The sequence below is a fragment of the Pseudophryne corroboree genome, chromosome 6, assembly GCF_028390025.1.
Source record: "Pseudophryne corroboree isolate aPseCor3 chromosome 6, aPseCor3.hap2, whole genome shotgun sequence".
In the NCBI taxonomy this organism is placed as follows: domain Eukaryota; kingdom Metazoa; phylum Chordata; class Amphibia; order Anura; family Myobatrachidae; genus Pseudophryne; species Pseudophryne corroboree.
Window position 1 is genome coordinate 824,678,562 of NC_086449.1, and position 15,266 is coordinate 824,693,827.

The window sequence follows — 15,266 nt, forward strand, 5'->3', positions numbered from 1 at the left end:
ATGGGGTGGGGCTGTAGAAGATCTACAGCATGGGTCTTCAACCTATGGCCCTCCAGCTGCTGTGGAACTACACTTCCCAGCATGCCCTGCCTCCGTTTTAGCATGCCTTAATAGCAAAACTGTGGCATGGTATGCTGGGATGTGTAGTTCCACAGCAGCTGGAGGGACACAGGTTGAAGACCCATAATCTACACTGTCTAGATACAGTTTTAGGTCAACCCCATACAGTAGACATGCATTTGGTCGACAGTGGGTAAAGTCAACAAGTACAAAAAGTTTGATGGGTGTCATTTTGTATGTTTCATCATATCTGACAGTTAGTGCAAACTTGTACCCACGCGGGCTTGCGTCGCTGCGGGCAAGGGTCTCTCTACACCCGGTACAGGTTGCTATTCCCAGTCGTAGTCCAAATAGGCAGTAAATGTTGCAAATGTTGGGGGGGGGGGGGGGGGGGAAACAAATCGACCATAAGCACGGTCTACCTTTTACCTGTCGACCTAGACACTTCGACCTATATATTGGAACCCGGGCAGATGTACGGTGGGTACAGGCATTTCTCTGTAAACCCATCACTCAGGAAATTCTGAGCATTATGCCAAGTGGGCAGCTTGCACCTTAATCTCACAGCCATATACAGAGGAAGTCCATCGGGAACCCAGCCACCGAGTACTCATTGCGATATCATCATTAACGGGTATGGAGGGCATTTAACAGTTCCGTCAGCCAAATAAGAACTCTAACATTGAAGCCTGTAAAGTCCACGTTAACCCCGTCCTGTGTCACGCTCTAAATAACCAGTAACAAACATCACGTAACTGGTTTTCTCAGAACGACACATGCTCCCCCCCCCCCCCCCCCCCCCCCCCCCCCCCCCCCCCCCCGGCCACGCAGCCGCTTCTGTGCTGGCCAGAATAATACAGAATGTTTTATAAGTCGGTCTGTGCTCCAGAAAGAACTGTAGAACCAGCGTTTGTACCCAGCAACAATAGGAAGTACAGCGTGTCCAGCACAGAGAACGTGTGATAGATAAGCGGCAGCCAAATGAGCACACAAATCTAATTGGCCGGTACAGGCCAGACATTCTCTCCTACACAGCGGGAGCAAAAAACACACTATACAAACAGCTGCGCACACACATACAGTCTGGCTGCATCAGGACGGGGAGATTTCTGTACAAACAGGAGAAGAGCACGCCAGCAGCCAGCCGCATAACTTCCTTTATATTTAGACCCTGGTGCAAATAACATGCACGTTCCGGGGCTTGCCGTCAGGCCCAGCCTATTGTTTATGAATGCTCAGCGTTGTCAGTTGTGATGCACATCGGACAAGAGTCAGGTTAAAGCGCCATCAGCTTCCGCCATGATTAAAATTTACTTAACACACTCGAGTCTGATCGTTCCACCTGCAGCTCACACCAGAAACTACCACCTCCGTGCTTGTCTTTAGTCTTAAGGGCCCCATACACTAACGCGACATGTCTGACCGTCATGTCGCAGGCGATCACCTCGGCAGCCTCCCAGGCGGCAGGATCGGCCAAGATACATTGTACGCTGTCCTTTTGCATACGATGTATCTTGGGCGATCCCAGCCATGTCTGCGGGAACGTGCATCGGATCGGATCCACCTCCAAAATGCCCGACTTCATCCGATATATTGGGCCGAATGCCCGAAATCGGGCATTATCGTTCTAGTGTATGGGGCCCTTAAGTCATCTGTGCTACAGTGCTTTAATAGATATTTCTTCACTCAGATGACACCATCAGCACGATTAAGGTGGTGCACCCAGGACGCGCATACATCATCTACATGCAATGCTGGAAAACAGTATTCCCCTTCCCCCAAAGGTCCCTATGCCATTACTTACACTATCCTGAGCAGGAGACGGAGGGGGATCTGCCAGCAGGGCGCACACATCATCGTACTGGTCATTCTGGGAGTCTGTACCTTCTGAGGTGACTGGCATGTGTCCTCGGCGCAGCCTCAGGACAGACTCCGGACCGTCGCTGCACCCCTCCTGTTCACGTTCTTGTTTGTTCATGGGATGTGGGAGCCCCTCGTCGTTAGTCCTTGTTCTGCGCAGACGGCCAGCGTCGCTCGGATGATCTGCAACGAAAAGGACGGTGTGAACATTACAAGCTGGATCTTCTCCACAGCTCCGTCCGTAGCCCACACTACAACAACTGAAACATTAAAATAAAAATAAAAAGAGTTAACAAAAGCCACACAATGAGAGACAAAAGCAGAGCAGGTTACTATTCTGTCCGGAACGGCGGAACATTCTGCAGGGCACGCAGAGCAGCCGGACACCTTCGGAGCAAAGAGAGCTTTACTCATGCCCCGTACAGCTAATAACTATCTGCCTGGATCATAAAAGGTTATTCATTTAGCAAATACTAGAAAGACCTGATAAGATACAGTTTATCTTTGCAGGAAGGCAGGTCCCTCTATCTTGATAATTGCATTTAACTAATAACATTGCAATAGAACACTTATGGGTAAACCAATCAATTGTTGCCATAAAGTCCGATCGTTTTATTTTATACACACAAACACACTCATGTCATCCTAGGTTGCTATAGGAGATGCAAGCAATCTTCCAAGCAACTGCAAATATCCGCGTACAATACGTACTGTTTGAAATGAAGGATTTTGGGAGTCTGCAGATGTAGAGCACAGCCAGACAAGGGGAAGGGGGGAGGGGGAGTGGGGAAGATAATAAAGCGCAGTATTAAGAAGTAGAGGCTTTCCACATAATAAACTTAATCAGCTGACTCTTAAGAACTATCCGGGGGCACAGGTTCCCGAGCAGTGTCTTCAGTTCTGTACGCAGCTGTTCCAGGCCGCACACACTGAGCCGAGCACTCTGTGTCTCCGAGATAACGTACAGATCCTCATCTGGGTCTTGCTGCCTCTATAGTTGAAGTCCTGACCTCGAGATGTTTCTGCCGAGCTGGCAGGAAAGGACGTATCCAAACACCAAGCCAGAGGGACACGGTCACATGCTTCCATAATTAGGAGCTTAATATGCAAAACGGTACTCAGCATTAACGAGGAAAGGCGCTCAAGGCTGATTAACCAACTGGCAGAGCAGGGTAGGGCTTAGAGAATAACTGGGTAGACTGCCACTTATGATTTAAACTAACCGATTGCCAATAATTTAGAGAGAAGCAGACCTGGTCTATGGGCATATGCCGCACGCTTCCAGATACAGCATATTCTTGCACCTAACAGGTTCATAGGTTCCGGATGCTGCCACAGCATTCTCAGGAAAGGAGGGACATTAGAAAAAGGTCACAGTAGTACCCCCCAATCCAATTTCCAAGGGACTGGTGGAAAATCCACAGCAAATATGTGTAGGTAATGTAAAGGAAGGGGAATAAGGGGACTGATATTTAATAGTAATGATAACATTCAGGGACAGTATAAATGGGAAGAGAGGACGTGACGGCTGTATAAGCACTCTGAACTGTGGTAGTTGTATCAGCATTGTACGCTATATATAGTAACAGAACAGCAGAATACAAATGTCTACATAGCGGCACTGTCTTCCAGAGTCACTTACTGTAAATAAACTTCCTACCAGCGTCCTGACTTATGTCACCGACTAGACAGGCCTCAGAGAGAGGAAGCAATTAGTATTAGACAATTGAATGAACCCATTATAGCTGTGCCAGCAATCAGACTGCATTTCATTTTCCCAGTCACTGCTCAGGTGCAGGAACAAAAACGAAAATGAAATAAAGTTAGAATTATCTATGGATCAAAGGTCAGGGACCGACCACTCAGTGACCTAGGGACCGGAGAAGAGCGCCAAACAAAAGCCAGGAGTGTGCACTCCGAGATACTCCCAGAAATCGGGGCACCTACGGCGGGATGTGTTAGTACAGCGTACAAAGGACGGTCACAAACGCACAGATCTGCATTTATAGAGGAGCCCACGCTGTCTGGCTACAAGACTAATAAGCCATAGAACATAAAACACTGGTATGGGAACAGCCATGACCAACGCATACAGCACATGCACCTTTTACTGCGCAAATATGGGTAAAGGGGGGGGGGGGGGGGGATGCGATACAATCAGGACTCCTGCAGGATAACTGGAAGTTGCCCCAATCACAAAGCAGAAAGAGACGGAGAGCTATAACACGAGCGGTCACAGATCCGCAGGCGGAAGCTGTAATCAGCCTATGGACCTCCCAGACTGGCTGATTTAGACATCAGGTTCATCCGGTAACTACTGAACGTCACCTGCGCTCTCACAAACCCATCCATACAGAAACTGGTTTCCTATCTGGCACTGTACAGCTGCTGGATCAGCGCTCATAGACAGGCTTAGACCCCACAAAAGGCCCAGATGGAACGTCTGTGTGCACAGAATATAACCCAGAGAGGGTTCCAGACCCTTGCGGAGCAGCACTGCCCGTGAAATTGCATATTTTGGAAATGTCCAAACCCATGTGTCCTGCTCACAACAGTCAATGGTTCTGTCTCCCCAACGCAACAGGTTTTTTGTTCAAGATGATGCATAAAGTCCCAACGTGATCCCATATCTCAGCGGGTCTGGGACTGAGGGTCGACAGCAAAAAGGTCGACACCAATTGATTGACACACCTTAGGTCGACATGGACAAAAGGTCGACGAGTTTTTTATGTTTTTTTTGGTGTCGTTTTCTTCGTAGAGTGACTGGGAACCCCAATTAGTGCTTCGCTCGCCATGCTTCGGGCATGGTGCCTTCGCTCGGCACAGATTACCGTTCCAATCGTAGTCCACAGGGACCGTTAAGTATGAAAAGGTTGAAAAAAAATGAACAAAATCGTGAAAAACTCATGTCGACCTTTTTCCATGTCGACCTTGTTCCTGTCGACCTTTTGTCCACGTCGACCTAAGGTGTGTCGACCAATTGGCGTCGACATAAGGTGTGTCGACCTTTTTGCTGTCGACCTGGAGTCCGGATACCATCTCAGCACTGTAGAGGAGTGCTCCAACTTTATTTATTTTGTAATTTGGTTAAAATAAAATTACAAAGACCCTTTCCTTTGGAGGGAGGAGAGGGTAAACACAGGTGCCATTAGTTCACCAACTGCTCAGAGACTGACTGATCTGCAGATCATTGCCCTTCTGCGTTAAGGCCGTAGGTTCTGCAGCAAACTCAGACGCGCTGCGGGACATTCCAATTTATCATTGCGCTAGCTGTCCATCATTTCAACAATATATGGCGCTAGATTTCTATAGAGGACAGTCGCTGCCAGGTGCTAGCGAATCCTACTTCCAGATTGTCATCTTTTGCCGTAATAAAGTACTGCGCAGAGATAAATGCGGCACAGGAGAGAAACGCGACGCGGCACAGGAGGGGAACGCGTTGCATGTACACATCTGGAAATGGTCAGTCAGATCTGCCGCACCAAGGATGGGGCGGATATAAATACAGAGACTAGTAGGAATACAGGAGAGGGGGGGGGGGGGGGGGGGGGGGGTCCCATAGGACTTCCCATCACTAACCGGGTGTGCAATTAATTCAGTTTTACGTGCGACTCGGAATCAGGCTCTAATGGAGCCATACACTAGGTAAGTAACAGGTGTGTCCCGTCCCCTGCACTGTCCGGCTATCCATCTACCAGCAACTAGGCAGCCCAGTTACATCACTAGTGTGAGCACACACCGCATGCTCATTCACTGTGGTGCAGCCCGCATAACGGCTGCTTCCATTGTACGTGAAGGGGAAGCGCCGGATCACTAGAGTGCAAGCCGTCAGGGCAGGATAACAAGTCACCTTCAGGGTGTAAGCTTTTCAGAAGGGAGCCCTGAGGAATACCGCTGCAATTAACCACTTAAAAAGCTCATTAACAGGAGAAAACAACAAGTCAGTTAATGAGCAAGAGCACATACAAACAATGGTCATGGTTCAGGAACACATGCGTCAGTGTTACTCATTGGATGAGGCTGCACCTTCGTATTAAATGCCCTCAACATCCCAGTAACCAAACGGAGGGGCGACGCCATTCGCTCTACAGGAACAGAAACCGCTCCCTACTAATTGCACAGCACTTTGCTGCAGCTGCTGAATCACTCTCACGCAAGACACAAATGTCTGGGGACGCCATCGCCTTCATCACTGAATCATGGACACAATTCACCTGCAGCCACCCAAAATCTGTAAATAAAAGCCATAATCTAGCTGCATCACTGCCGGAACAGGCCACTGCCTCCCTAACACTCACCTCCGTATCAGCCTCTTACGTACCTGGTTCACCACAAGTCTCCCTCATCACCGTGTACGGTCACCTGCCTTCCCAACAGGAGTATACTCCATATATACAGTACGCTAGTCTTTGCCTACATGGAAACTTACATTTACCATCGTCCCGTCCAGCTTCGGTCAGAGGTGTGGATACCATCGGGGTACACCGGACTCTGCATTCATTCTGTGAGCAGTGCAAACACAACTAAGACAAATGCACCTTCAGCTCTGTACACAACAGGGCTGATACCAGACTGACCTAACACTGCAGCCAGTCTGGACTGAGGACACAAACTGACCAAACAAAGGAAACTCTGCCTGGCGATCCTGTATACACAGATTACTCTGCCCAAATACTAATTGACTGAGATCTACGCAATCAGACCATACTGTATAAGCATATGACAAAATTCTGCACCAATGACCAGATCTGAAGGCAACACCGGATTCTGTCGCTAAGAACTCACACATCCCTAACTGGTGCAACACAAAGCGCAGGCTTACGTTTTACAAAGCACATAACGGCCAAGAGCGGGGCCAGGCAACTGGCGGAACAAGAGGCCCAGAGCGGGGCCAGGCAACTGGCGGAACAAGAGGCCCAGAGCGGGGCCAGGCAACCGGCGGAACAAGAGCGGGGCCAGGCAACTGGCGGAACAAGAGGCCCAGAGCGGGGCCAGGCAACTGGCGGAACAAGAGGCCCAGAGCGGGGCCAGGCAACCGGCGGAACAAGAGCGGGGCCAGGCAACCGGCGGAACAAGAGCGGGGCCAGGCAACCGGCGGAACAAGAGCGGGGCCAGGCAACCGGCGGAACAAGAGCGGGGCCAGGCAACCGGCGGAACAAGAGGGGCAGAGCGGGGACAGGCAACTGGTGGCACAAGAGGGGCAGAGCGGGGACAGGCAACTGGCGGCACAAGAGGGGCAGAGCGGGGACAGGCAACTGGCGGCACAAGAGGGGCAGAGCGGGGACAGGCAACTGGCGGCACAAGAGGGGCAGAGCGGGGACAGGCAACTGGCGGCACAAGAGGGGCAGAGCGGGGACAGGCAACTGGCGGCACAAGAGGGGCAGAGCGGGGACAGGCAACTGGCGGCACAAGAGGGGCGGGGACAGGCAACTGGCGGCACAAGTGGGGCGGGGACAGGCAACTGGCGGCACAAGTGGGGCGGGGACAGGCAACTGGCGGCACAAGTGGGGCGGGGACAGGCAACTGGCGGCACAAGTGGGGCGGGGACAGGCAACTGGCGGCACAAGAGGGGCAGAGCGGGGACAGGCAACTGGTATGCCACGCTGGGCTTTCTGGCTCATTCTGGTGTTTTGGGGTGCCACACCCTGCACCTAGATATAGCGCTAGGGACCCCAAATATACAGAGGCCTTGATGCGGCTTTGGGGCTTAACCACACATTTGCGCAAATATGTGTAACGAAGATCTCTGAATTCTATTATCATGTGGGATTTATATCTGGTTACTGTTATCATTCAGGGTGCTGGGGAAACAATTGCTTTTTTTCTTGCTCAGAAATACCCCTCCCTTTCGAGCACCTGAATGATATCACTAAGCTAATTGAGCATTTACCAATCTATATGTCTGTTGTGAGAGGCAGAGAGGTTTCTGCATTAGGAGGAGGTGCAGGCCCTGACATGCCACATGGAGCATTATGGGGTTGCTCCAAGGTAGGTAGCTCTTAGCTTAGACATATTTTAGTAAGGAGCCATTATCATGTGGCTCCTTGCTGGTTAATATTAGACCCAGATTGGGGCAATGGAGGTGTGAGGTGTGGTGCCTCTGGACTGGCTGAGCTGGATGGCTTTAGTGTGGCATACCTTTACATTCTATTAACACTTTTCACTTATTAATTTTCTGACACTATTTCTCTATTTTAATTACATTTCTTGTTTGTATCACCCCCTCTATAGCTTCGGCTTCCTAAATACTAATTTATTAACACTATAGTTTTTTACACTGGTATGCCGCGCTGGGCTTTCTGGCTCATTCTGGTGTTTTGGGGTGCCACACCCTGCACCTAGATATAGCACTAGGGACCCCAAATATACAGAGAGGCCTTGATGCGGCTTTGGGGCTTAACCACACATTTGCGCAAATACGTGTAACGAAGATCTCTGAATTCTATTATCATGTGGGATTTATATCTGGGTACTGTTATCCATTCAGGGTGCTGGGGAAACAATTGCTTTTTTTCATACTGTATAAGCATATGGCAAAATTCTGCACCAATGACCAGATCTGAAGGCAACACCAGATTCTGCCGCTAAGAACTCACACATCCCTAACTGGTGCAACACAAAGCGCAGGCTTACGTTTTACAAAGCACATAACGGCCAAGAGCGGGGCCAGGCAACCGGCGGAACAAGAGGCCCAGAGCGGGGCCAGGCAACCGGCGGCCCAGAGCGGGGCCAGGCAACCGGCGGCCCAGAGCGGGGCCAGGCAACCGGCGGCCCAGAGCGGGGCCAGGCAACCGGCGGCCCAGAGCGGGGCCAGGCAACCGACGGCCCAGAGCGGGGCCAGGCAACCGACGGCCCAGAGCGGGGCCAGGCAACCGACGGAACAAGAGGGGCAGAGCGGGGCCAGGCAACTGGCGGAACAAGAGAGGCGGGGACAGGCAACTGGCGGCACAAGAGGGGCAGAGCGGGGACAGGCAACTGGCGGCACAAGAGGGGCAGAGCGGGGACAGGCAACTGGCGGCACAAGAGGGGCAGAGCGGGGACAGGCAACTGGCGGCACAAGAGGGGCAGAGCGGGGACAGGCAACTGGCGGCACAAGAGGGGCGGGGACAGGCAACTGGCGGAACAAGAGGGGCAGAGCGGGGACAGGCAACTGCTTCATTTCACGTTAAAGTCCCATAAAGCACTTTTCAAAGACCTGACAAGTTCTCGTTTCCCCATGAAGAAAATCCTCGGGGCGTCACTCAGGGCCTAAACCGTGTTTGTACACACACGCCGACGCAGCTGCCATTTCCAGACTACGGATTGCTAACCACCACAAGTGAAGCTGCCGCCCAGGAAAGTATATAGATGACCACCGGAGCCTCCGCAAAGTCCTCATATGCAGCATCAATGCAATAACGAGGAACGTTGACTCCCCGAGCCTACAGCCACGCAAACAGCGCTATAGCGATGCTGGCGCCATGTTTCTCTGTGTACATCCTCGCAGCTGACGGCAGATCCATGCCCTGAAAACGGCCATAACATTCCCGCTTTTCTTGTCACCACTCCGTTACCTCCCCAAAACTCTGCGTTAAAGATCTCACTGCGAGAGCCATCGCAATGGTACCTTGGTGCATGCACAGCGCAATCACAGCGCAAGCGCATTCTACAGATATTTGCTCAGTTGCGTGGACATCGGCCCTGCATACAGACATGAATTAAGCCTTATGTGTACGGGTGTTGTACTCTGTCAGTGTTACTCATTGGATGAGGCTGCACCTTAGTATTAATGTCCTCAATAACCAACGGAGGCGACGCCATTCGCTCTACAGGAAGGGAAACCGCTCCCTACTAATTGCACAGCACTTTGCTGCAGCTGCTGAATCACTCTCATACAAGACACCAATGTCTGGGGACGCCATCGCCTTCCTCACTGAATCATGGACATAAGTCACCTTCAGCCACCCAAAAATCAGAATAAAAGCCATAATCTAGCTGCATCACTGCCGGAACAGGTCACTGCCTCCCTAACACTCGCCTGCGGAACATACTGTACTGCTGGGAGCAAACAGAAGGACGACTGACTACAGGTTGGGCAATCCCGGGTCACGTCTACACTGGGAACACACCGGAGAGCTGGAGAGGAAGGAAGACGGCGATTGTCTGGGTGATGGATGCAGGCGTAAAGCCTACTAACAGAAGAGGATATAAAAATGACGTGTGTTAGATAAAAAGGGAATGGAAGTAAAATGGTCTCCCACTACTATTCCCGCACCTTTGTAGAGTTGACACATGCGTCATATGTACCTCTTGTATTGGCTGCTTACCCGCCTGGTTAACCACAAGGCACCGTCATCTCCAGGAGAGTTCCTGTTCTACTCTAAGGCCTCAATATACAATGTGTATGGCTTACAGAGAACACAGGAAGGCTATGGTAGCCCACTCCAGGGTTACCTGGCGAATCATAAGGGTATAGAAATCAGAGGTGGTGGCAGGAGCTACAACCATTAACACTGTACATAATTACATAGACAAGCTACTCAACGCAAGCAAGCTGCATTATGGTGGTCATTCCGAGTTGATTGTTAGCTGCATTCGTTCACTGTGCAGCGATGAGGCAAAAAATCGGCACGCACGCGCGACTTACTATTACAACAAACGATGCAGTATCACACAGGGTCTAGCGAAGCTTTTTATTCTCACTGCTGGCCGCAGAGTGACTGACAGGAAGTGGGCGTTTCTGGGTGGCAACTGACCTTTTTCAGGGAGTGTTTGAAAAAACGCAGGCGTGCCAGGAAAAACGCAGGCGTGGCTGGCCGAACGCAGGGCATGTTTGTGACGTCAAATCCGGAACTGAATGGTCTGAAGTGATCGCAAGCGCAGAGTAGGTTTTGAGCTACTCTGAAACTGCACAAAAAAAAAAAAACAACAAAAAAAAACTTGGCAGCTGCTGTGCGATCCTTTCGTTCGCACTTCTGCTAAGCAAAAATACACTCCCAGAGGGCAGCGGCACAGCGTTTGCACGACTGCTAAAAACTGCTAGCGAGCGATCAACTCGGAATGACCACCTATAGTCTGTAACAAACTCAAAACCCCTCATATACACTTTAAGCTAAGAATAAATAAAAAGTTGGGGTCTCAGACATAACACTACAGTTACCAGACATGGACTATTACCCAATAACAGTGCAAGATTGTAGCAAGGGGGCACAAGATCAGGTACCCGATTCTGGGACTGGCACAGCGGCTGTGCACAACATCAGGGGCTAGGCTGCTAGAAGCACAGGGTATCACTGTACAGCGGTGTGACCAGGAGGTGTCTGATGCAAGTTCCCAGGAATGTAACGGACAAGCAGCGCATAGCATCTGTAGTACATACGTCTGACGGATGGAAAACTTTGACTCATTCACCATGGAAAGGCGCTTTTACACATTTGGCACATGAGTAAGTAAACGTTGGGAAATGTGAAACTTCCCCCGGAATTGCAGAAGCCCCAGTGAGACTTTCTTTAGCAAAATCTGAGGAGTTTCAAGAAGGTTTAGTTGAAAGCGAAGGAAAGTGGAACTCTGTGCGGGCTGTGATTTATAACAGACGGTTTACCGAGGAAGTTATATTAATAGTCATTTGTTACCCAGTGGAGTGATATACATCCCGTTGTCTTATGGAGCGAGACGGTAATGCTTTGCTTTTTAGCCAAGCTGCAGAGGGAAGTCAGGGTACCACTGAACAGCGCATTTTATCTTAGTGGCTCACTGCCTACAAAAACCATTTGCCTGGACAGTCCCTGCAGGGGAACTAGAACAGGGCTAACATTAGTATACAATAGGAATTGGGTCTCCGTCTCACACATGTAAGGTTGTGATTGGCTGACGGAGGGATGGCGTTCCACTGGTAGGAAAGCAGTGACGGAGGCAGGTTGTTTGGGGTGAGTTACACAAAGGGGTGCAGATTACAGACTAGGGAAGAAGACACCACAAAGCGCTGTACCGCTGGGCTGACACTCACTCCCCGATACGCGGAATACAAGCAGACAGATTGGTTATATCTAGTGGGCGCAGGCTATAGGCACACGTCAGAATCTATAAGCTGCCCAACACTCACCAATGATAAAGTGGAAACTAATGATAAGCTTTTATTACCAGCAATGAGGCTGCATTTTCCTGGCACACAGAACCATGGAACCCTGCAAAGCACAGAAGCCACTATTACACAGCAGCTGCCAACACGTCTTCTCATTTTATAGTTTGTCTCATGCGGTAATAAGCGTAATATCCTCAGGAGGGACGAGGACCCGATGACAGAAGTCGGAACATCAGCAGCGTCCCGATATTTACACTACCATGCTAGGTGACACCACCCACTCAGCACCAAGCGGCTCTGCCCACAGTGACTGCGCGAGGAAATGCTGGGTGAGCAGGTCTGTGCCAGCCACAATATTATTCGGATGCAGCAATTACCCCGCATACTACGTTCCTGAACCTGCAGGTTTCCCAATAACAAACCCTGTACCTGTGGGGAAGAAGTCTGTATCTTTCCCCACACCCACTGTTCCCAATCTATGGAGTGACAGAAACCGGTGGGACTGGAAAAGTGCTGGAAAAGTGCCAATGCTGCACCAGGGTGGGAAGGGAGGATTCGCAGAACAGGTAAATCTGCCTGTGCTGCTATGTTGTGGCTACATAGCAAACTAGTTGGAATCTGCTGCTGCAGAACACCCAGTGTGCGCCAACAGACGCAGATGCCCTCTCCGAGAGGTCATAGTGGTAGAGGGAGTGTGTAGTAATATTTATCACATACAAATACCTGTTTGCAGACTGTAACCTGCAGCCTGAGCTTTACAGAGATCCAGCTCTGCTGGGCTGATGGTAATTGGGAAGGTCATGAGCTTCCCTATAGGTCAATAAGAGACTGACTGGAAGTAGAGTATACAAATGCTAGCGGTAACCGTTTGCAAAAATAGTGTAATAGGCCATTCCACTGTCACATGCGGGACATTGTACAAGTTTTAACATATGAATTTGTGTAAAAACTTCATGAGGAAGCTTTTTATTTTTCTAAATGCGTGTAATATCAAAGTGCCTAACGAGCACTCTTTGTCAGACCAAAACACAATCACGAAATAAGATCAACGATAATTTAGTGGTGTGTGAATAAAACACTACAGGATTATCAGCCCAATTTTTCTGGTTGGAATAAAAATCTGGTAACGTATTGGAGCAAATGACAACGGATCAATTGCTTCCAAACACTGGAAACCAAAAATGGACATTCAGACAAACTGGTTAAATCCATCTGATGTAACCAATTTATCCGAACGACCACAACTATAAAATGACCTCATACAGTACAGCCTCAAATCACAGAGCTGCAAATAAGACTCTTTAAAACTGCACTAGTAAGAGACTCTACCATGGTGGGGGGATGTTAGATGCAGCATCACCCAATCAATTCCATTCGCCATCTAAAATACAGCAAGAGTGTGCGTGAGTGAGAGAACCAATCATACGCCACCATGTCTAAATGGCAGCTTGTAATTGGTCCACTCACCGACAACCTCCCTGGGTTTTTAACCAGGGACTGTAAGTAGCGCCCCAGGAAAAACAGTGGCATGTAACAGCCTCCCTGGAGCTCCGGTAAAGGGGGCGCACATTAGTGAAATCTTCTACCAGGTGGCCGCACGGTTTTAAAGCAAGGCGTCAGGCCTATCATTCACAATGGAGAATTCCACGTGTCTGACCATATTCCTTGCACAGGGTTTCCCAAACTATTCGCAAGAAACATTTCAACATTCTCAACAAGTTACAGTGACAGCCACCAATGTATAGTTACATCTGTACAGGAGGATTCGTAACCCCAAACACGGCCTCACATACTAAACTCACTATCCCACAGTTTTTATATTTCATTCACATATGGTATAATCAGATAAGGACCAGCATTTTGGGGTGCAATGCTAGCCGATGCAGCGCGCACTTACGGTAACACCTAATTTGCATATATTAACCTACACCTGTATGTGGCGGAATGGTTTACAGCCCAGATACGTTCCTGTCCCTCTTCTAACATCACCAATCTCAGACCACGCTATACAGGAGACCGCACAGGCCTTCACGGCCTTCCAGAACCATCCCTGGCTACAAGAAGTGTGGCTCTGCTGTCAAGTGTATTTCGGCAGCGCCTGATAAACCAAATCCCAAAATAAAACCCACATTCTGGACGCCATGCCAGAAGAGGCAGCTCCTGAATAGGGACGGAGCAGTCATGACGGATTGTGTAATTATATTCCGCTTACACTCAATCCCCCCGTGGAGAAATTCAGATGTGTCTCGGTGAGAAACGTACTGGTGTGCTGCCAATACAACAGAAGTTGAAAGGGCTCTTTTGCTCTAAATGTTTTACACAACACTGTCTAGAACGTACTGCGCTCTCCAAGCATTGTAAAATAATTAACAAACGATTCAGCCTCCGAATAAAAGGAGCAGAAATCAGGATTTTGGTACTTACCGATAAATCCCTTTCTCCGATTCCACAGGGGCCACTGGAGCGTAGTTACAATGGGGAATAGTAGGCAGTAATTGGGAGCTGGCACTTTAAACAAAATTCTAACCCTGTGGCTAGCTCCTCCCCTACTATCTCCCCTCCAAGCCAGTCTACGTAAAACTGTGCCCAAGGAGAGCTGTAATAGAGAAACCTATAAAGGTAGAGGAGGTTATTGACGTCTACTGAACCAGGATAATCCAAACTAACCCTGGAATCGAACCTAATAATCATAAACAGGTTAACCTGAACTCAACCAACGGTCATCAATTGAACCGCAGACCGTTAAACAAAAAACAACAAGGAAGAACAGCGCTGGGCGGGCGTCCAGTGGCCCCTGTGGAATCGGAGAAAGGGATTTATCGGTAAGTACCAAAATCCTGATTTCTCCTTCATCCACTAGGGGCCACTGGAGCGTAGTTACAATGGGGACGTCCCAGAGCTCCCAGAACGGGTGGGAGAGCGCTGAGAGTCCTGTAAAACCGCTCGGCCAAAGTGAGATGCAGAGGCCGCAAAAGTGTCAAACTTGTAGAATCTGACAAAAGTATGACGGCCGGACCAAGTAGCCGCCCGACATAAAGTAGTCATAGAGACCCCCCGGGCAGCCGCCCAAGAAGGTCCTACAGAGCGTGTGGAGTGTGCTGAAATAGAAGATGGAGGTTCCCGAGAAGCCGCCAAATAAGCTTGTCTGATGGTCAGTCGAATCCATCGAGACAAGGTCTGCTTAGATGCCGGCCAACCACGGCGGGCAGCGTCGTACAGCACAAATAGGGAATCAGACTTCCGAATAGTCGAAGTCCTATCCACATAGATCTTGAGCGCTCTTACT

General features: G+C 49.7%; 2 protein-coding genes across 2 annotated transcripts in view; both read right to left on the reverse strand.

Moving 5' to 3' along the window:
- Positions 1 to 15,266, reverse strand: part of ADIPOR2 (adiponectin receptor 2) — a 52,032-nt gene that overhangs the window by 25,950 nt on the left and 10,816 nt on the right. Inside the window, exon 2 of the mRNA XM_063929244.1 lies at positions 1,865 to 2,103. Coding sequence (XP_063785314.1) covers positions 1,865 to 2,038 — 174 coding nt within the window. The 5' untranslated portion in view covers positions 2,039 to 2,103. The remainder of the gene's footprint in view (positions 1 to 1,864; positions 2,104 to 15,266) is intronic.
- The window catches only part of LOC134934711 (E3 ubiquitin-protein ligase TRIM11-like), a 51,525-nt gene continuing 46,270 nt past the window's right edge, over positions 10,012 to 15,266 (reverse strand). Inside the window, exons 4-5 of the mRNA XM_063930081.1 lie at positions 12,704 to 12,790; positions 10,012 to 10,088 (exon numbers count right to left, since the gene is read on the reverse strand). Coding sequence (XP_063786151.1) covers positions 10,012 to 10,088; positions 12,704 to 12,790 — 164 coding nt within the window. The remainder of the gene's footprint in view (positions 10,089 to 12,703; positions 12,791 to 15,266) is intronic.